Raw genomic sequence first — 21,275 nt, forward strand, 5'->3', positions numbered from 1 at the left:
GCTGTGCAGGGGTGTCTTGTTGATAGTCTTGCTGTATCATCAAAAACAAGAGGCACACAGTGTGAGATCTATGTAAGTAGCAGTTGTTCATGTGGCAACTGCTCTGTTTCACAGTGGTGTCAGATTATAAGGAGACAATGCAAACACGTGCTTCTGTGAGTCATGCGCTTCAGTATGTGTCTCGTCCCCCAGAGAGCGCTCTCCCTGTTTCAAATAAAGCACAAACACCAAACCTGCTAAACATCATAATCCAAACATACATAAATACATTCATCTGATTTTTACGAATCAATTGTAAATAGTGACACATAAGATGCAGTAACAATAGGTTGATAACAATAAGGTCCTGTGTGTGTGTGTGTGTGTGTGTGTGTGTGTGTGTGTGTTATACCATCTAGTTAGTCTGAGGACAAATTCATAGATACATGATGAATCTTAAATCTAAGATAATTATTCAGCAATAGTCAATGAAATTAAGATAAGAATGAAGATTCTCTAATTGCAATCACCAGCACAGTGATGAGACAACCACTTTGTGATGGTTTGTGAGGTGTGTGTGTGTGTGTGTGTGTGTGTGTGTGTGTGTGTGTGTGTGTGTGTGTGTGTGTGTGTGTGCGTGCGTGCGTGTGTGACTTTTTCATCAGGATGTATAGTCTTTATTCTGTCTATTTTATTTTATTCTTCTTGGATTTTTCTTTTTTTTTTCTATTTTTTTTTTTTGAAGATATTGAATGTGTACAACTTTAATCGGCCTCGCATTACTTGAATAAGTTTTCGCTATTCAGTTTTGACATATATTGACACGTTGCATCAATCACGTTTCTGTAGGAAAATCCAACATGTTGGAAATTCCCACATGTTAAAAACCCCGTTGCTAAAAGTGTGTTCAAGCACGGAGGAGGTCTCTCCTCTAGCGAAAGTGAAACAAAAATGTGAAGCCTACAAGTTATTCAGACAGCCTATAAACAGCCGATAAAGACAGACAGCCAATAAACTCCATCACCATATTTGGACTTGCAAGTATCTGTAATTCCTCCTTGAAATGAGACATGAATGTTGTTTGAGCTCAAACGGCCGTTTGGAAATTCAGTCATACAGCAAAAACACACTTCAGGTCAACGGTCTGAAACACTCGAAACCTACGGCTTTGAATGCACCTCGCAAAAACCCGGAAGCGTGTAGTCATTAGCAACAACAAACCCACCTGCCTTAAATTCCAGCAGCACAGCAGCTCGCTGCTCTTGTAGCTGTTCTTGTATCACTTTGACTTAGCCTGTGGCAGCTGATTAGATGCAGCCTGGCAGCATATCATGAATAAACGGGCATGTGAAAGCGTATACATTTAACTACAGTCGCTGGGCGAACGGCGTTTCTCGTCAGGAGAGGGCGAACCGTTTATCGGTTGCTCTATTTCCGTCGTCTTCCTTCTGCGCTACATAAACGTTAGCTTAGCTTCCTATCAGCGTCATTATGGCATGCGTTTAAATGAGACGGCTCTTCCTCATTGCGTTGACCAGAAGGGGCAGTTCTGCTTTCAGTGGATTGCTTAGTGGATGATAAATACCCAGATACTTCTAGTAAAAGGCTCAGCAACTGCTATGGAGCCGTCCGCGGCTATGGGCTGTATGAACATTGGTAGTTTGACCAGCACCTTGCCGGTGATCCCCTACCAGAAGCTGACAGACCTGTACTACCTGAGCAGAGGGGGCTTCGGCACCGTGTTCAAGGCACAGCACTCCGACTGGAGGACCACTGTGGCTATCAAGTGCCTGAAACTCGACTGTCCTGTTGGAGAAAGGTACTCTGTGTGGATGAGATCACCTCAAATGCCAATTTAGGCCATGCTTACTGTTTGGAAGTGCTTTTAACTGCTGTAGATTGTAAGATAAAATCACTCTTAATCAAAAACTCCGGTGCGAAGTTACAGAAAAGTCAGAAACTGCTGTACAGTCACAGACAGTCTGTGGTGGAAATATTATCCCTTATCTTATTCAAATATAGTCTGTATTTGAATCAGAGGCATTTATAGTGTCTATGGAGCAGCTGCAGGATTTGTGTCTGCAAGACGTACCCACTCTGCCCCCCTTCAGCTCAGGTGGAGAACAACCATGTACAAAATGATATGGAGAAAAAAGGATGTGTATGATGTATTACTCTCGCTGTGTAATGACGAGGAAGCAGAGCTCATGTTTATCTCCTTTGACGTGTGGTCTCCCGTAACTATTTGTACAACAACAATAAGTCATAGCTGTCACTGGATTTCTAAGGCTGATATCAATATTTGAGAGGTCTGATAATGAGTCAGCTGAGTTTTCCTTTTTTTGATAAGGGTTCATTCAATTTGGTTGATTTGGTTTGAGTTATTTTGGACATATCCTGGTGATTCCGTACTGGTACCTCTTCTCACTTCTCAGCCGCTTGTCCCATGATATGTTGGTGATGCATTAATATCAGTGGATAAATTGCTTTGGCTGATGAATCGCTCAGGCTCTAATAGGTGCTGTTGTTTTGTCCCAGGGGGTTCAGTCATTGCTTTCTCTTTGGTGTAACTGCCAGGTTTGTCTCTAGTGCCATAATCACTCTGTTGTCCCACAGCTGAGCTTCAAGAGAAACTTTATTTTTATATTCACACACTTAAGGTTGAGCTGCACAAATTTGTAATTCTCAATAGTCACTATAGTCAAATATTATGACTATAGTGACGTGTTCCTCCACTGTCTTTAAACTTCACATCTTTATTGTGCTGATGGGAATCATTAATATTGTCATTTCACACATTTCTGTAGTCCAAATGAATGATTCTGAGCAACTCTACTTAACTATGATTTCGCATATATTTACAATATCATGATATAAATCAGTATCTTAAGTTATCTAGATTGATATTGTAACTGTATGACCGGCTGTGTTTCAGAGAGAGGAACTGCCTGCTGAAGGAGGCAGAGGTGCTCCACAAAGCCAGGTTCAACTACATCATCCAGATCTTTGGCATCTGCAACGAGCCCGAGTTCTTCTGCATAGTCACAGAGTTTATGAGCAATGGCTCTCTGGACCTGTTGCTCCACGAGGTAATTATATTGCATCAAATCATTTCATAACACAAGGAGGTGTTCATTCAGAAACCAATCTAGTCCTAACATCATAATCCGAGGCTCAGTCTCAGCCACAAATACATAGAGAACAGCTTAAACAGCTCTTGTTTTTGGACTTTTGCTGCCAAAATGGCCGACATGAAAGAGTCTCTTTGTTCGTTTTTGGTAAGCTGCTTCATCGCTAGCACTGTCTTATCTCTTTATGAGTCACTCATCATGTACATGTATGGCATGGCACTTCTGCCTGTGAGACCGCAAAAGTGAAACTTGGCCATACTGTCTCTGATGAAACTTTGAAACGAGGGAGGCAAGAGAAGCCAAGCCACGAGTAATTCGGACAAATACAGTTGAGGGAAATCCCCATTTGGCATTGTGTAGTAAATTTTCTCATCCTTCATTTTGTACTCTTGCGTTGCTTTAGTTTCTATTCCATATCCAGCCTAACACGTCCTCTCCCTCGTGTGAACACACTGCATTGATGCTTTTGTACCTGGTCTGTCGTCTCTGCCTACAGAAGGACATGTACCCTGGGCTTGCCTGGCCTTTACGACTGAGGATTCTGTATGAGATCGCCCTGGGGGTTAACTTCCTTCACAACATGAACCCACCCCTCTTACATCATGACTTAAAGACACAGAACATTCTGTTAGATGGTGAATTTCATGTGAAGGTATGTGTGTCAGCCAGACTTCAGTACAGTGTGAACAGTTTGTGTGACAAAAGGAAAAGTCAAAGAGCTTCACTGAGTGCAGTTGTGTACTGTTTGTGTGTGTGTGAGAGAGAGAGAGTGAGAGAGAAACTACTGAAAGGGATATGTACACAGCTAGTTCACTTGATTTTTTAACTTGATTATTACTATTATTAATTATAATTATCAGAGCTGAAATAATGAATTAGTCAGTTGTCATTTTGATTATCATTTAAGTCATTTTTCAAGCAGAATTTCTCCCTCGTTCCAGGTCCTCAAATATGAGGATTTGTTGTTTTACATAGTCATATGTGATAGTGAACTGAATATCTCAGGGATTTGGACTGGTGATCTGATTAATAAGAAGTCTCAAGATGTCAGCTTGGGCTATTTTTGACATTTTATAGACAAAATGTGGAGCAAATAATCAGCCAACTAATCAAAAATGAAAATATTTGTTCGTCAAAAATCATGTTGTGCCACTAAACAAAGTGTTAACAAACAGCTGCCACTCCGATGAACAGCACAAGTCTCCCACAGCACAGCTCAGAAAAAGCTGATCCTGATCAAAGGAAAACAGCGTTGAAGACATATGTCTAGAATTCTCAAATATTGCAAATAACGTCCTGCTTTGTTCTGTCCAGATTGCCGACTTTGGCCTCTCAAAGTGGCGGCAGCTGTCTGTCAGTAAAGGCTCCGGGTCCAAACCCACAGAGATGGGGGGCACAGTGATCTACATGCCCCCTGAGAAGTACGAGCCATCCAAGAGCCGCCGGGCCGATGTGAAACACGACATGTACAGGTGAGACACCACAACCCAGTCACTGGTCATATAATATTTTGACAATACTATTGGGTTTGTGAATGAATGAACTCTTGATGACTTTACTGCACCGTTTTAAAACTCTGATAGTTTAAATATTTGTCGAGCCTTGTCAGGGAAATGAGGTTTTCCTGTTTGGCAAGGTGAGACAGTGTGTGAGAATGAGGTTGGTTATCAGCATACTTACCAGAACAACATGTCAGACAAACAATCTGATTTCAGGAATCTGTCAGAGAGGGAGAGGTGACTTTTACAAAAGAGGTCAGATAAAAAAATAAAAGAAAGAAATCCACAGTCCTGTGTGGCTCAGGAAGCCTCTTCAGCTTTAGTAATAGGTTTGGATTGCTGCAACAGGTCATTGCTCTTCCTCAAAGTCTCCTCTCTGGTTAGCTTGTTGTAAAGTCCCTCAGCTCTGAAGGGGAATGCCAGTCGAAAAGAAAAATGTAACTCTTGACTTCCCTTAACTGTTTCTCTCCGTGATGTTTACGTTGCAGCTATGCCATCATCATGTGGGAAGTGCTATCCAGGCAGATTCCATTTGAAGGTAATACATTGTTTTTTCAATGATTCACACTTTGCACGCTCCCATTCTGTTCAGTTTCTCTTTCAGTTTAATCTTTCACGGTGCTACCAGACTAATCACGGATGTGTGTGTGTGTGTGTGTGTGTGTGTGTGTGTGTGTGTTTATGTGGTCAGAGGTGACTAACCCCATGCAGATCATGTTCAGTGTGCTGCGTGGGACTCGTCCGGACACGAGTCTGGACAGTCTGGCCGCTGACATCCCCAGCAGAGAAACCCTCATCAGCTTAATGACCTGCGGCTGGACCTCTAACCCTGACGAACGACCGTCCTTCCTCAGTAAGCTCTCGTAAATGACTAAACGGCAGGAATTCTTTTTTGGCTGGAGACTGCAGCTTCCACCCCCTCAGAGGATCACGCTTTGTTGTACCTGTCTGACTTTTTTCACAGTGTGGAATGACATCTCTCTTCATGTTGAGTAATAGACAAATCCCTCTAGTCCAGTGTTTCTCAATTCCGGTCCTCGGGCCCCCCTGCCCTGCATGTTTTAGATGTTTCCCTCGTCCACCACACCTGATTCAAATGATCGGCTCGTCATCAAGCTCTGCAGTGGCTTGATAACGAGCCGATCATTTGAATTGGAGCAGGAAATATCTAAAACATGCAGGGCAGGGGGGCCCAAGGACCGGAATTGAGAAACACTGCTCTGGTCAGTGCATGATTTTCACCCTGACAGAGCAGTGACTAAGCATCAGCTTCCTGTCACATTATTGAAATTCTCTCTGCTGTCTTCACTGAAACACCAAGCATGTCTGCTGCTCATTTACTTCTCAGTCCAGCAAAGATGCTAAAGCTGGCCTGAAAACTAATATTGTGATATTTTGAACTTTGATGAAATGATGAAAATTTACACAAAATACAATTAAGTAAAATTACAGTATAATACAAATTCAGAGTCAGTCTGGTTCTGTCTAGGTGGCCTCATGTCACTTTTACTACTCTTTATGACCAAGACTTAACAATCAGACACTTTTTGATAATCAGAACATGGAGCCTATTTATGAACATGACGTGTTTCGACAAAAATATTTGGCATGTTCAGGACAAAAGACTGAGTGCAACTTTCTTTAATTTTATCCCAATGCATAGCATATGTAATGGAAAAAAACAAAGGCCCTGATTTGTCTGTCATCATTTTCTTGACATAAATGGACTGGCTGAAATCATGAGACTGTGAACTTGAGTGCAACAGTTTAGTAGGTTTCAGTTTCATTATTGACCTGTCACACATGACTAGAACAAAAAGTGAATGAGGTTAAAATAGTTTTGTCTGGCACTTTTTGTGGATTTCACAGTGTGCAGTGTGTGTACAATAATGTGATGTGTTCACTGCCATTTCAGAGTGTTTGATTGAGCTGGAGCCCATGGTGAGGAAGTTTGACGAAATTGACTTCCTGGAGGCCGTGTTGGCGATCAAGAGGTCTAAGGTCAGTCAGAAGTCATCTCACAGTTCTTGAAGTGATTGTTGAAGTGTTTAGGGCATCATTGCGTATATTAGAGAGATATCAAGAAATTCAGGGAGAGAGAGTTAACGAACGACATGCAATTAAGGTCCAAACCTGGATTCAAAGTGGGGACGCTGTGGTTTTGGGTCTGCACCTCGAGCCTGCTGCAGTGAAAATGGGCCTCATACTCAAAGACTGTCATCTTGAATGAGAGAGAAAGCTTTGGTGCTGAAGTTAATTACACTTGTTTTCACTATTAGTTTTTAGTAACTCATTGATAAAAAATAATGGCATATACTTGTTACGTTATATTGCTTTTACCATAAGCCCCTTTTTTTGTTCAAAGGAGTAAAAGCAAGCAACTTGTAATAAATAAAACAAAACAAACAGTTTCACTGATTGACCAACTCACTGTTACAGGAAACAGTTTCATCTCGCTCTTATTCTGAAGGTGTTCCCTTTTACTAAACACTGAACAGCAGTATGGATGTCAATCTGACAGTGAAACAGAGCTGTAAACAAACAATAAACAAAACAAACATGTTCTCAGCTGTTTTTCCCTGAAACATGATTATTCAGAGATCGGTGTGTTTTTTCTCAGTGGGTAATAATAGTCTGACAGGTGAATCCCAGAATCCCCCTGATCACGAATACACTGTCACACACAATAAACAAGCTTCATGTGTAAGTTGGGAGAGTTTGACTGTGACTAAGAGAGGATGATGGGTCAAAATGTTTACCTCATAGTTTCGCCTCAACATATCCTTCCTCTTTTCAGTCTGTGTGTGTGTGTGTGTGTGTGTGTGTGTGTGTGTGTGTGTGTGTGTGTGTGTGTGTGTGTGTGTGTGTGTGCGTGCGCATGAGAGAGACTATTGTTTCCAGTTTTCAGTAAAGCTGTTGTTTGTAAGTTGAAGTTGGATCAATGCCTTGTAGGTAACAAGGTTAAGTGAAAGAGTGAAAAGCTACAGTACAGGAAACACCTGTGAAAGTTCTGTTTATAAAACTGCAGGTTAGTTAGAAAAGATTGAAGAGAATGTTAAAGAGTACGTTGTTATGTGGTGCTAATATATCTATGTCTGCTCGGTTATGTTACTAATGATGAAAAGTCACTGTGTGTAACTGGTCCACAGCATGTGGTGTTTGCTGTACAGCTTTCAAATTCAGACATAGAGGAGGACCCTCCAGTACAAGTGACAGTTGAAGGCAGCACAACTTCGAACAGGGGAAAATGGAGGAACCAGGGCAGTGAATATTTAACTGTGTGGTCAGATACACAAAACCACATCTGCTGCACAATCTGTGACACAAATATAAAGAACAGGTTCCCCTGCGTGTTGTGTGGACACATTTTCACACACCAGAAGATTTGTGACAGAACAATCTGGGAAGTCATCCAGACAACTGTTTGGAAAAAGGAAGCCACTGCACTGCTTCGCATCTATCACTGGCTAACTTCAACCGAGCAGATCAACACACCATAGTAGTAGTAGTAGGAGCGAACGCGTCTTTTCCATCTTCTTTCAGTGAAAAACATCTTATGTTTCCTGTTTTGGAGCTGCCACTGTTGTTTTTGAACAAACAGTCGGACTGTCGTCACACCTAACCCTCAGCCACTGCTGATGGAACGTCCTCACAAGAGGCTAATTGGTCCAAAATGACTGTGGTTTGGCAACAAATGCATAATTTGAAGCCTGGCAAGATGGATTCTTAGCTCATGTGACTTCACAAATCCTGCTGCCTCCGAAATGAATGTATATGAGAGTTACTCAAGTGTCTTGAGTGCAGATTTATCAGCTTTGGCATATTTGACTGATCGCATTCTCAAAATTTAATTTCTCCCTACTAATCTTCCCTGTCATTATGATTCATTCCTCTCTCTGCCCTTGTTGCTTCACAGTTAATGGGGAGATCGGGCTGTTGTGCAGCCCAGTCAGTGTGTGAGAAGAGGAGTGAGGAGGGATCTCTGAACATGCTGAAGGACAGGCCCAGCCTCTGGCCGGTCAGTAGCTGAAGTGATTCTTGGGGATGCATTTATATTTAAACCTTTGTCTGGTTTTAGTATTATGTCTTTTAAGTGTGTGTGCAAATGCAGTCACACTTTTGTTCTGCCACAGGAGAGCTCCACCTCAGGCTCAGGCTCTTGTTCCTCCCAGGACACAGACATATCTCTGCCAGGCGCCCTCACCAGCAGCAATGTTGCACCCTCTAAAGGTAATTACAACAAACCAGCATTTTGTACTGGTGTCATTGAATGAGTGGCCATGCTGCTGTGAGCCAGAGCTCTCAGAAAGCTCACACTACCACCCGTCAGGCTTTATGTAAAACAATCTGTTTTCAGTATAAGCTTTGTTTGGTACATCCCATCTTTTTCTGATGTAGAGGGGCCTCCGTTATCATTCTTGGCTAATACTCTGGAGCCTCCTGAGTCTTTGAAGGACAGCAGTGCGGTCAACAATCTGAACGGCTACCAGAGTGCCAGGCCGATGAATGATTTGAACATACCCATCAAAACAGCCCTGCCCGTCACTGAATACGAGACGCGGCTGGATAACCTCCCCCTCAAGCCGCAGCTGCAGCCTCAGCAACAAGGTATTAACAGCTGAAGCACGATGGATGAAACGGGTCTTGAAAGTTAAATGGAATTAAATGCTTTGTTTTTTTCCTCTTCTCCCTCCTTCCTTGCAGCAGAGTACTCTCCTCCCTTGCGGCACTCCCCTCCCTCGCAAGGCCCAATCGCCCAGTGGATCTCGACACGGCGTGAGGACATCGTCACCCAGATGACAGAGGCCTGTCTGAACCAGAGCTTGGACGCCCTGCTGGCCCGCTCCATGCTGATGCGGGAGGATTACGAACTGGTGATGAACCAGCCCACGCGCACCGCCAAGGTCCGCCAGCTCCTAGACAACTGTCACCGACACAATGAAGACTTCTGCCGCATTGTCGTCCGCAAGCTGCACGACAACAAGCAGATGGGTCTGCAGCCGTACCCGGTGGAAATCAGCTCACCTACAGCAGCCGTCCTCCCCAGCGCACCACCGCTGTCCATGTCCTACAATATCCCCAGAAACATGTAGCAGCAGTCACTGCCAATGGAAGCAATCCAGATTATAGACTGTGCCAACTTTACACTACGCGTTGTCATCAGCATGGTTCCTGTCAGTGTTTGTCTCAGATTGGGGAATAGCTGGTCGAGCAAAAAGAGTCACAGGTACAAAACAAAGCTTTTGGCTTTGAAGTTAATATCCATTCATCAACTAGAGACAAAGGGTTTTATTCTGTATAATCAGAATCAAAAGATTTTGACTGAATCAGTGGTTTTATTTAACAATGTTATGAATTTGATGAGGTGATACTGTCTTCATTCTGAATGGATGTATGGCAGGGTTTCCCTTTTTTTGGTACGTTATGCTTTTGTCTGCAAAGCTCAGTTACCATTTCGTAAAGGCATAATTATGCAGGCATGTGTGCGTGTGTGCGCGTGTGTGTGTGACCTTATTTGTAGAATGCAAACATCGCAGTTCGCTCAGTTGATTTGAGTAAGTGACTAGAGAACAGTAAACATACTGGAAAAACCTACATCAGAAATAAGGTTTGTTATTATTATAGCAACCTTAATGTGAAAGTATCATGTGGTCATGGCTTAGTAATCCTGAAAACCTTCACCGCCTGAGTGAAGTGAGTGAGTTTGTGGCCCGAGCACCAACACAGAGCGTCTGTGAGAGTGGAAGGACAACTTAATGACAGCAGTCTAGCTATGCGGTTGTGAACATTCACGGCTTCGTGTCACTCAGCGGAAGTGTCAGAGGGAGCTGTGATTTTGGTACGGTGGTCACGTGACCATATGGAAAATTTTTGTACTGGGCTCTTTTTCCTCCCCCTCTTCTTTGCCACTGAGCTAAAGAAAGTCACTGGGGCGTGGAGTAAAGAGGAAATTGAGATTGTAATACAACACCCACAATGGGAGGGATGAGTGTGTGTCTGCACGTCTCTGGCTCGATTAAAAGTGGGCCAAGGTGATGTGCACGCAGAGTTCCTTTGGTCTTCTCAAGTCACCTCTTAATAACGGTCACTTCAGACACTTAACACTCATCTGGATACTCCCAGAGTTGCAGTTCATCCATGGACTCAGAGCTAAGACTGAAAAATCCGTTTGATATTTTTGATGGTACTGAGCTGCAGTGCAGAAGCAGAAGACGACTGCAGCACAATCAAAAATGCATTGCTTGTAGCAAACGTTCAGTTTACTGCTTCTAAGCAGTCGCTCTGCTCATTCTTGACTCTGAGAACTTTTTCTACTGTAGCTGTGCTTCCTTATCTGCTAGCAACAGTAACACCTGTTTATAAAAAGATTTTCTCTCTTTTCTCAACAAAGTACACACACACATATATATATATATATATACAGTACATTAAGACTGTAGCACCACTTTATCTGTATAAATGAGAGTAATACCTTTTTGTTAGCCGTGGGATTTGTTCATTCATACATACAGCATTTATGTTCTTTGTGCCAAGATGTGGTAGTTAAGAAACAAATTATTTCTGATTCTGTGACACAGTTGTTACTTTCAGCCCTTCTTGTAGTCATGTTTGTATATATGTGTGTGTGTGTGTGTTTGTGTGTGTAATAGGACCACAACTAATTATTATTTTATTGTTTCCCAGAGCTCAAAGTGACATTTTCACACAGTCCAAAACCCAAAGGTCACTGAAGAATAAGAAAACCAGCAAATATTCACATTTGACAAGCTGGAATTTTTGGTATTTTTGCTTAAAAATTGAATCAAAATAATTGCACATTTACTGTCGACTGACAAGTGCATTAATCGACTAATCGTTTCAGCTCTAGTGTGTATGTTGTGTGCATGTGTGTTTATACAGTTATTAAGGGCCTTACTGTCTTCATCACTGCCTTCACTTCCTCTAACAGGTGCTTAAATTAGTAATGTAGCTGTGGCATTTCCAGCCTGTGCCGTCATTGAATTCACCACAGAATAATGTTGTTCCCATTTCTCCAAATAAATGCACTTCAACCCCTTCATTATGTGGATGCACATTTTCCCCATCGTTATGTCCAAACTAAATTGCCCTTCAATAAATCATGTACTATGAAAAATCAGCCACAGAAGGTTATTATTAGTCATAGGAAATCATACACAGTGATAACATGTCATTTAAATGACAACAGGACGGCCAAGCAAGGTCGATATTCTTCCATAACGTTGGACTTGTATTGCCTTGTCTTTGATAAGTGTGCCTCATATTCTGCTTTTGGTCTCAACTATAGTGACAAGCAAAAGCCTGTTACCCACATATCACACAAAATTGTGTAAAAATACGACAAATTTGATAGCCTGAATATGTTGTAACATATTTTGTACTGTACATGTTTCATCTTTATATATATATATATATATATATATATATATATATATATATATAGTTTGTTTTTCCATTTGTGATCTCATAAGTCATGCATTGTTTTTGTTAAGTGATGATTTGGTATTCATAGAATTGCCTTCTGCAAAATACAGGTATTATTTAGGGCCCATGTCATTCTCAGTGTCAGTTGATTGAACAATAATAGAACGTGTTCCATGAAGTTCAGTTGGTGTGTAGCTGTGGTTTCAGCAGACACTAGGATTTTTCATATATTGTATCAATTCATTATTCATTCATTAAAATTGGTTCTCTGTTTTTACTCTTGCCTGCTCTCTTCATTCTTCCTGGTTTCTTTTTATGTAGCTTTAATCCAAGGGCAGTATTTACTCAATTACTACCATTAGCTCATATAATTTTATCATTTACCCACGGAACCCTGAACGTGACTACCAGGGGCCTGGGCAGCACCTGCAAAACAACACTGAAAGAGACATAACAGCTACAAAGAGAGGCAAAAAAAGTGCAAAAATACTGCAACATGATTATAAAGAAACACAAAACAACCACAAAAACATTCCAAAGGATCACAAAGTGGTGTAAAAACAACCATAGACACAAAATGACAAACGGATGTAAAAAAAAAAAAAACACAAAGAGATGTCACAAAAGGTCACAAAAAGCTTCAAAATAACCATAAAACAGTCAGGAAAAAGATGCAAAATGACCACAAAAAAGACACAGAACAACAAAAACGAGATGCTAAGAGTTGTTTGTGTCTCTGTCGGCCAGGCTGTCTTGCTCCTGTGTAGCCCATTGTCTCCTGATCTGCTCCTGTGTGCACTAACCTGTCTGAGTGTCTGGCAGCGAAGCAGCTTTTGGCCCAATCACAGCGGCTCAAAATTTTTAATGACACTACACATCATGATATGCTCTGTCATACAATCTACTGACTGTATCCTGTCTGTTCACCCTGAAGCAGCTTGGCTCGCTCTCTCTTAACTGTTGATGGCTCTCTGGGGGCACAGATGAGGTCTGCTTGTCTCTGAAAATAGCACAGGAGGGAACACGAGAGTGCGGTTCGGCTGTGCTGGAAAAACACTCGTTGTGGTTGTGCTGGGCTGCAGGGATTGCAACATCGACCGTCCTGTTGCTACCACTCAGATGTGATCTCACCAATGTCTCACTGCCTCCTTAAGCAGAGCAGCACTGACCTGAGGGAGTCTCTACATGTTCAGAGGAAGAAAATACACCTGTTGATCTTCAAGAAGTAAGCAAAGTAAGTTAACTAACTGTCCTTTTGACACGTTTGCCTTTTGCGTCATGGATTACTATAACTAATGTATGTTGTGGTCCTGTCTTGATGCTTAAAGAGTGGACTATGGAGGAATATGTTACTGGGAGATTTGGCCACATGCATGACCTTTTCCTCTTGTATACTGGACATTGGTAGCTATTCAGTTTTTATGTTCCTATCTTGAAATGTGTAATTAGACATGAAAGAGAAAGTATATTTAAGAAAAGCATGTCATATTTATATGGACTAACACTGTGCTTTGACTGTTATATCGCAATAAACCCCTTTAATACTTGCCCTGTCATCTCCACATCAGCACTGCACTCATGGGGGATCTGAGGCTGAAGATGGGGGTCTTGTCACAGACGATATGCCCGAGTTCACGGGCTCCGTCTGATGAGGACTTAAAGGCTCCAAACGATGGGAGAGGAGAGAAAATGCAGATGAAGAGAGAAATCTCCCTCATAAATGGAATCTGCCTCATTGTTGGCAACATGATTGGCTCTGGGATCTTTGTCTCGCCGAAGGGTGTACTCATGCACAGTGGCTCTTACGGGCTGTCTTTGCTAATTTGGGCTGTTGGAGGCATTTTCTCAGTTTTTGGGGCTTTGTGCTACGCAGAGCTCGGCACCACCATCACCAAGTCTGGAGCCAGCTACGCCTACATCCTGGAGTCGTTTGGAGGCTTCCTGGCTTTCATCCGTCTGTGGACATCCATACTGCTGATCGAGCCGGCCAGCCAGGCTGTGATTTCACTGACCTTCGCCAACTATCTGGTAGAGACTTTCTACCCCACCTGCCAGGCGCCCTATGATTCTGTCCGGCTTATTGCTGCTGCCTGCCTCTGTAAGAAACACTCCTCCTATCATGTGTGTGTCTGTGTGTGAGATGAACTTTAGCGTATTACCCAGAAAAACAGATTGCAAGAATCAGACTTTGAGAAATTGAAATCTGAATCTGTACACTCTAGGTTGTGTTATTTTTTCTATACATGTGCACTGTCTACCGTGAAACATACAAGTCTGTATAACGAGAATGGAAATCTGACTTTATTGCCATCTAGTGTTTGACATTTTCCCTCTGATGCCCACTTTGGCCTCACTCCAGTACCAGTACAACTCAACTGCCCTCAGTCACCCCAAGAAGCACTTTGACTATTGAGCTGCAGGCAGCAAAGAGCCCTTAAAGTTACAATCGAACATTTTTTTTGAAACTATTTACAGTCAGCATAGTCTGTTCATTTATGTATATTCTGTGATTACATCTCTTTCTCATAGTTTCCATTGTTAGTGGCAGGGTCCGCCACTGGATTCAAAGCCTTCACACACACAAGCGATTCACAAGAAAGAGGCATGCATGTTTCCCAGTTACTGTTTTCAATTTCATCTCACTCATATCACCCTCACTGTCTGATCACAGTATCAGAGCATCGAAGGGGCCGTGCCCTCTGTCCTTAAACCCTCAATTCAGATGAGGATGAAATAAAAAACTTTAACAAGGTGGCTTTTACTGTGAAGCAGTCATAAGCAGGGTTCTAAATTAACTTTTTTGATCACCAGCCAATGTGGCTGGTGATCTTCTAAAGTTACCAGCCAATCAGAATTTCCACTAGCCAAATTTTTTCCCGGTGAAAATAAGAGAGATTATGAGTGCCACTGAATGCATTTGATCATTTTATTTACATTATTGGCATGAAAAATGCACAGAAAGTACAACACATGAAACAAAATATAAACAGAAAGTGCAAATATTTAATTTATACAAACAAAAAATGCTGTCAGATTTATTATTTTCTAAAATACATTTTTCCAGTATTTAGTATCATTACATTCCTAATAAAATGTATTTTTCCTTTCAACTTAAAGTGTTTCTGCTTTCCTTCTTTAATAAGAAATATATATATAAGTAACAGCCATGACTTAAACACTTGCAAAAAACTGCATTGGTAATAAATTGAATTATGTATGTACAACTAGAAAACACAAACAGTGCAGCAGTCAGTACTGCAGACTCCTTCGGCTCTCCTGATGACTTCGGGCATTCTCATGGTCCTTTACTGCCTCCACTTTAAAATTATTAGTCCCCACCACAAAATTATTCGTCTTGTTTTTTTCTTTCGTGTACATGCGGCAATCCTTACAAAACATGACGGCATTTTCGTGATCAAACTCAAGCCATTCACGACCTGTCAGCCATTTAGCGTTAAACTTTCTTTTCTTCGTTTCGCACGCTTTGTCGACATTCTCATCCCCTGCCTCCTTCCTCTTCTCCCCCCAGACGTCTGTCCCAACCACGCATTTAGTTTAACTTTACTTTTTACTTTTAGCTAGCTCACTCTCCTTTTTTACAGTTTATACGCCGCCGTTCATTCTTCTTCTTCTTCTTCTTCGTGTTTGCGTTTCCGTGGTTTCTCGCGCCGGTTGCACTACAAACTGCGCACAGCCAATGGGCGTTTTGTACGTCATCACGTAGCATTACGACAGTGTTCATGGGAACTGTAGGACGGACTGTCAGGGGGACAAATGACCAAGAACTGTAGAGCGGCTCTGACTGACATGATTGCCTAATGCATTACCGGCCAAATTGGCTAGTAAGTTTTTATTTACACCCGCCAATATGAATTTTAACCCGCATTTGGCGGGTTGGCGGGTGTTAATTTAGAACCCTGGTCATAAGTGTTCTGCCCATTAAGGATGACATGAGCAAAAACAAGTGGTAGAGTGGTATTATAGTCCTAGCACATGTTTAGCTATCTATTCACCCTCTGTGTGTGTGTGTGTGTGTGTGTGTGTGTGTGTAGACCTGCCATCAGCTATAGTTAGAAAGCCAGTCCAGTCCTATAAAAATACCACCATGGTTTGCAGCCTGGCTTTGTGCTGTGAAGAATGTTGTTAGCAGAAGTGGTATTTAGGTTAGAGAGCAGCAATGCTTTGAGTCATGAGTCACCAACCAAGAAGTGAGTTTTTTTTCAGTTTCACACTGAAAAAGGTCCACCTGACACAAAGGAGACAGTCAGCAATCTTGAGCATGACGGCAGCATTCTTCATTCTGCTGTACAAGCACAACCCAACAAGAAAGCAGAAGCTGTACTAGAAGCTGTATTAGGCCGTGTTTGTTTGAATTAACATCTCAATTGTGCAAAGGGAGATTCATTCATTGCCTTATTCCTCTGCTTTGTCCAGGTATGCTCATCTTTATCAACTGTGCCTATGTCAAGTGGGGGACTCTGGTCCAGGACATTTTCACTTACACCAAACTCATGGCGCTCTGCCTCATCATCATTGTAGGAATCCTGAAACTTTCTTCTGGTAGGATCACAGAAAATTAGAAACGCGTCAGAGAAAACATGACTAATAAAAACACAATGTGCTTTAAACTTTGATTTCTCTTTCTGTAGGAGAAACAAAGAGCTTCGAGAGCTCATTTGAGGGCTCCTCTACAGATCCTGGAGCCATAGCTTTGGCTCTCTATTCAGCTCTGTTCTCCTACTCCGGCTGGGATACACTCAACTTTGTCACTGAGGAGATTCAGAATCCAGACAGGTAGCACACCAGAAGAGACTGTAGGATTGATGTAGTGATAAAGAGAATTATCACATGACTATACGGCCTACAATACAAAGATTCAGCTCATTGTTTTGATTTTCCTGCTTCAAAGGAGCAATGTGTAAGATTTGACCAGAATTTTAGTTTAAAACACTAAAAAACTAATATTATCAACAGAAAGTGAAAAGGCAACAGTTCTAACGAAGACATCTGTGTATTGTGTTGCAGATATCTATTGAAGTTAGCATGCTAACCAGCTAGCCCTGGCCCGTCCTGTCTCATAATACCACTTCATACCTCAAGTAGTCCGAATTCAAGTTTATCTCTTTTACAGAAGTAAGATTGTTTTTATTCAAACTCAAAAAAAAAAAAAAAACGTCACCAAAACCATCTTTGTACGTTTTTCCACTCAAGCTGTTTACAGCTTCCGCTGCTCCCAAGTGGCCAACATATCAGTTATTGCAGTTCACTGCAGTCTGTTCAGAAGACTTCTGTGAGACATGCTGCTGCAGAGCCAGATACACTTCTTACTGATTTTCATTCCTCTTTTCTTGTTTGCTTTGTTGAGGCGAATTTGACAGAAGTAGTCCAGCTGTAATGATACAGCATGAGAAACATGGACTCTATGATCTGTTTACTGCAGGTTTTCAGTGAGTCAGTAACCGCTCTCTGTGTCGTTGTAGGAATCTGCCCCTGGCCATTGCCATTTCCATGCCCATAGTGACCATCGTGTATCTGCTGACCAACGTGGCATACTATGTGGTTCTGGACATGCCGTCGCTGCTGGCCAGTGATGCCGTCGCTGTGGTAAGACACCAGCAGTCACCTGAGAGAGATAATTCCCTCTGATTATGAAGTATAGTCTCACTTGACTCCAGGCATTTTGAACTCTGGCTTCAGCAACTAGTGGAAGTTGCTTGCATGATGTCAGTGAATTATATAACAGTATGAGGCACTGATAGGCTCCTGTGAAAACATATCTGATAAGGCTTTTTCATCCAGACTGTGGAATTTGCAATAAACCATGTTAATCTGACCACAGACATTTGGGAATGCAGTCCTGGGGCCGTTCAAATGGATCATCCCTGTTTCAGTGGCCATGTCCTGCTACGGAGGACTTAATGCTTCCATCATCGCTGCCTCGCGGTAAACAGGAAATACTGAACAGACATTGATGTTATTATTAGCTCACATCACACTGAGCATGTTGCCAATAACTTGCCATCTTTGTTGTTCATGCAGTCTGTTTTTTGTCGGGGCCAGAGAGGGCCACCTCCCTAACAGTCTGAGTCTGATTCACATGGAGCGCTACACACCCATACCTGCTCTGCTGTTCAATGTGAGGACCATTCATATTAATCTTGAATACAAATGAGCATCAGATTCCTCACATGCGTATACGTAAACAAAGGAACAACGTGCATGAAACCTTACATATTGAGAATGAGTCCATGTTCTGATGTGACTTTTGATTTGCTTGTGCTGTTTGGCTGCAGGGGTTAATGGGTCTGATCTTCCTGTGTGTGGAGGACGTGTTCCAGCTCATCAACTATTTCAGCTTTAGTTACTGGCTCTATGTGGGTCTGTCTGTGGCCGGCCTCATCTACCTGCGCATCACTCAGCCAGACAGACACAGACCTGTGAAGGTGCTGCTTTTGTTACTGAATATTATTACATGCATACAGTACATAGTGTATATGTGCACACTCACACTTATATAGCCCAGTATACAATTTGGATTTTACAATCTGTACAGGACACCTCTGTCTCTTTATATAAGGAAGAGATAAGGGAAAAACTCTCCCAAAAAAAATGTTAACAGGGAAAAAATGATAGAAACCAGACTTGAAATAGATGTGTACAGAGTTGATCACAGTATATATATATATATGCTCATCAGATGTGTGCAAAGAAATTCAGGGAGGTATACTCTTAAGGCTATGCAGCAAAAGGCTTGTGTGCAATAAAGAATAATAAGAAAAAGAGTTAAAACACAAAATAGAAATGACATATAACAGGTGGGCTGTGCAACACTGCAGTATATAAAAAATATGAAAAATAGATATGTCATGACTGTAAGGCAAATTAAACAACAAAATGTTGTCCTCACATGATTGCAAATATGCAAATGCGAGGTGCAGTGCAAGGAGTTCACATACACCCACAGTGAGTTCAGCATCCTGATGGCCTGAGGGAAGAAGCTTTGTCTTTATCCTCTTCAACTGACCTTTCACCAGCCCAACCTCAGTGACCTTTTAGCGTTGAATGAACAGAGAAATTTGACATTCTGTGCTTGCTTTCACCCAAAGTTATGGAGACTCAGGGAGAAAGTTTAGTGGGACTGTCATGAACTCTGATTCTGAACATGATAACACAGTTTCCATTGGCTTCAACCATCTGCATGTAAACACACAAGATATATTACAAACTAAGAATTTGTGTCTTTTTCTCTCCACAGCTGACCTTGTTCTTCCCCTTCATCTACTGTCTGTGCAGCCTGTTCTTAGTCATCGTCCCTCTGTACGGAGACACCATCAATTCTCTCATAGGGATTGGCATTGCACTGTCCGGGGTGCCGGTCTACTATGTGGCCATTTACCTCCCTGAGGAGAGGAGGCCCAAATTTTTAAGGAAGTTAAATGGTAAGCTTTAGTCTCAAATGTCCATGTAAAGAAAATGCATGTGTAGACTGTGTCAGTTAATTACTGCCCGGTGTTTGCTGAGCCGTGTTCGAACATGTGAGGAGGAAGTGACTTCAAAATACAGCATTAATCACCTTGGATTATCAGAGTGAGCTGCAAGTGATCTCTCCACTCCCTCTGTCTTTTCCCATCCCTCCCATGTCCTCCCTCCTCTCACCTCTTTTCCTCTTCCAGCCATTGCCACCAGATTCACTCAGATGCTGCTCTACTGCTGCCTGACCGAGTTTGACACCGAGACAGAAGCACCGGTCGGCGGTAAGACGCAGTGAGCTGCAGACAAACTCGGCCGTTCAGTCGCCAGCTTTCTGCCGGAAGCCTAAGTTTCATCCACGTTAACGTTCACGCTCCCCAAACACAGAAAAACACGGACTTTCATGGACAGAGCGGCCAAGAGCGGGCTCACAACATTTGTGAGGATTACTTCTGCCAGGTCAAGTTAAGAAAAAGGCCTGACATCTGAAATGACTCCCCACAGAGGAGCAGGCCTCTTGAGAAACTGCAAAATGTTTCTCCTTTCTTCTGAAAATATACTTTTCTACAGAGATCAAGGACGGGATTGAATAAAACTGTGGAAAAAGCACTGAGCTCACATTTCAGTTTTCAGACTTGTGTGAAGATGTGAGCTGATTTTTTTTTCTTTTTTTTTTTTGTCTGACATTCTTTAAAAGAATACATCAAATAATTATTATGTTGCTAGAATTCAATCATGTGATCGTCCTCAATTTGCAGAAGTATATTCACCATAAAATTGTCACTTTCAGCCAATATTCTAGGACTGGTTCCTGATCTGCGTCACAGTGAAACAGTTTAGGTTAACTGCATTGTTTGTTCACATATTATCTTTGATTAAAATAACTTCACAATCACCTTAAGTGTATTTCACCATTGTTGCTGTTAAATAAGACTTTAGTTTGACCATTTTAAGGCAAACCTCACCACACCTCACAGATATTACACAGCATCGTGTGACTAATCTGAGAGATCTGTGGTTTGTCTGCAGGCACTGAGTCATATGAGTGAACCAACTTGTTATTTCAGTGCAGGCAAAACATTTCCTGCAACCGGGTCATAACTCCCTCACAAACTCACTCATTCCCCTTGAGCAGGCTGCAGCTTCTCCACCAAGGGGAGCTGTTTTATCATTGTCAGTCCTACACATGCCAGCCTGTGCCAGCTACAGGAGGTGACTCACATCACGCTGCTGCAGTTACATGCTGTCAAATGATAATGTAGCAGTATTCATGTGATTATTTATAGGACGTGGCATGGACTGTATGTGATTTTTGTGTTTCATATTTATTGGAAAGCAGCCAGATGATATTTAACCCTGAGAACCCCGAGCAGTTTGTGGGTGATTTTGCTCCAGTCACATTTTTTAACTCACTGCGCTTGTTTCCTGCACCTCTATGGAAACAGCACAATCATGGCTAAAAGTAGGGAGAACTCAAAAGTATCTTTTGTGCAGTACAAGACAGATGTAATGCCATAAATTAGAAAAAAAAAAAAAAGAAAAAAAAAGAAAAATGTTGTGTTTATTTGTGTTTTATTTATATATACGACATCCTTTTAAATTAAAGGTAAAACTTCCCCCTCCACTTTTCCAGTTCAGCTGAATCTGTTTTAAATGTCTGTGGGATTAAAACAAATGATTTCTATTGCTGACTTGTTTTCACCGTTCATCATGAGAAGCTTCAGGTTGTTGACTGAACAAGTCTCACAAGAAG

At 41.9% G+C, this 21,275-nt stretch overlaps 2 protein-coding genes across 3 annotated transcripts; both read left to right on the forward strand.

Moving 5' to 3' along the window:
- The first annotated feature begins 1,196 nt into the window (after window positions 1-1,196).
- On the forward strand, window positions 1,197-11,669 carry ripk2 (receptor-interacting serine-threonine kinase 2). 2 transcript variants are annotated; one of them, XM_076745123.1, is made up of 11 exons: window positions 1,197-1,798; window positions 2,915-3,068; window positions 3,607-3,762; window positions 4,425-4,582; window positions 5,098-5,147; window positions 5,301-5,462; window positions 6,525-6,610; window positions 8,526-8,627; window positions 8,743-8,839; window positions 9,008-9,217; window positions 9,314-11,669. In XM_076745123.1, the coding sequence occupies exons 1-11, from the start codon at window positions 1,554-1,556 to the stop codon at window positions 9,700-9,702; spliced, it is 1,809 nt and encodes a 602-aa protein (XP_076601238.1). In that variant the 5' UTR covers window positions 1,197-1,553; the 3' UTR covers window positions 9,703-11,669. The 2 variants fall into 2 exon arrangements, with proteins under 2 accessions (XP_076601238.1, XP_076601237.1); XM_076745122.1 differs by having other exon boundaries at window positions 1,207-1,798; window positions 9,317-11,669.
- A 1,538-nt stretch (window positions 11,670-13,207) lies between these two features.
- LOC143329293 (Y+L amino acid transporter 2) lies at window positions 13,208-20,100 on the forward strand. Its single transcript, XM_076745124.1, has 10 exons — window positions 13,208-13,286; window positions 13,621-14,150; window positions 16,487-16,612; window positions 16,702-16,846; window positions 17,533-17,656; window positions 17,892-17,995; window positions 18,092-18,188; window positions 18,346-18,495; window positions 19,308-19,491; window positions 19,726-20,100. The coding sequence occupies exons 2-10, from the start codon at window positions 13,631-13,633 to the stop codon at window positions 19,818-19,820; spliced, it is 1,545 nt and encodes a 514-aa protein (XP_076601239.1). The 5' UTR covers window positions 13,208-13,286; window positions 13,621-13,630; the 3' UTR covers window positions 19,821-20,100.
- The last annotated feature ends 1,175 nt before the right edge of the window (window positions 20,101-21,275 follow it).

Source organism: Chaetodon auriga, chromosome 12 (assembly GCF_051107435.1).
Source record: "Chaetodon auriga isolate fChaAug3 chromosome 12, fChaAug3.hap1, whole genome shotgun sequence".
Taxonomy (NCBI): domain Eukaryota; kingdom Metazoa; phylum Chordata; class Actinopteri; order Chaetodontiformes; family Chaetodontidae; genus Chaetodon; species Chaetodon auriga.

What these genes read in the sequence shown, in the direction of transcription:
- ripk2 (XM_076745123.1), top strand. Translation starts at nt 1,554, where the DNA reads ATGATAAATACCCAGATACTTCTAGTAAAAGGCTCAGCAACTGCTATG. An exon ending in TGGACCTGTTGCTCCACGAG is followed by an intron (nt 3,069 to 3,606) that starts GTAATTATATTG and finishes CTCTGCCTACAG; the next exon opens with AAGGACATGTACCCTGGGCT. An exon ending in GCTGCAGCCTCAGCAACAAG is followed by an intron (nt 9,218 to 9,313) that starts GTATTAACAGCT and finishes CCTTCCTTGCAG; the next exon opens with CAGAGTACTCTCCTCCCTTG.
- LOC143329293 (XM_076745124.1), top strand. Translation starts at nt 13,631, where the DNA reads ATGGGGGATCTGAGGCTGAAGATGGGGGTCTTGTCACAGACGATATGC. An exon ending in GAGATTCAGAATCCAGACAG is followed by an intron (nt 16,847 to 17,532) that starts GTAGCACACCAG and finishes GTGTCGTTGTAG; the next exon opens with GAATCTGCCCCTGGCCATTG. An exon ending in TACCTGCTCTGCTGTTCAAT is followed by an intron (nt 18,189 to 18,345) that starts GTGAGGACCATT and finishes GTTTGGCTGCAG; the next exon opens with GGGTTAATGGGTCTGATCTT.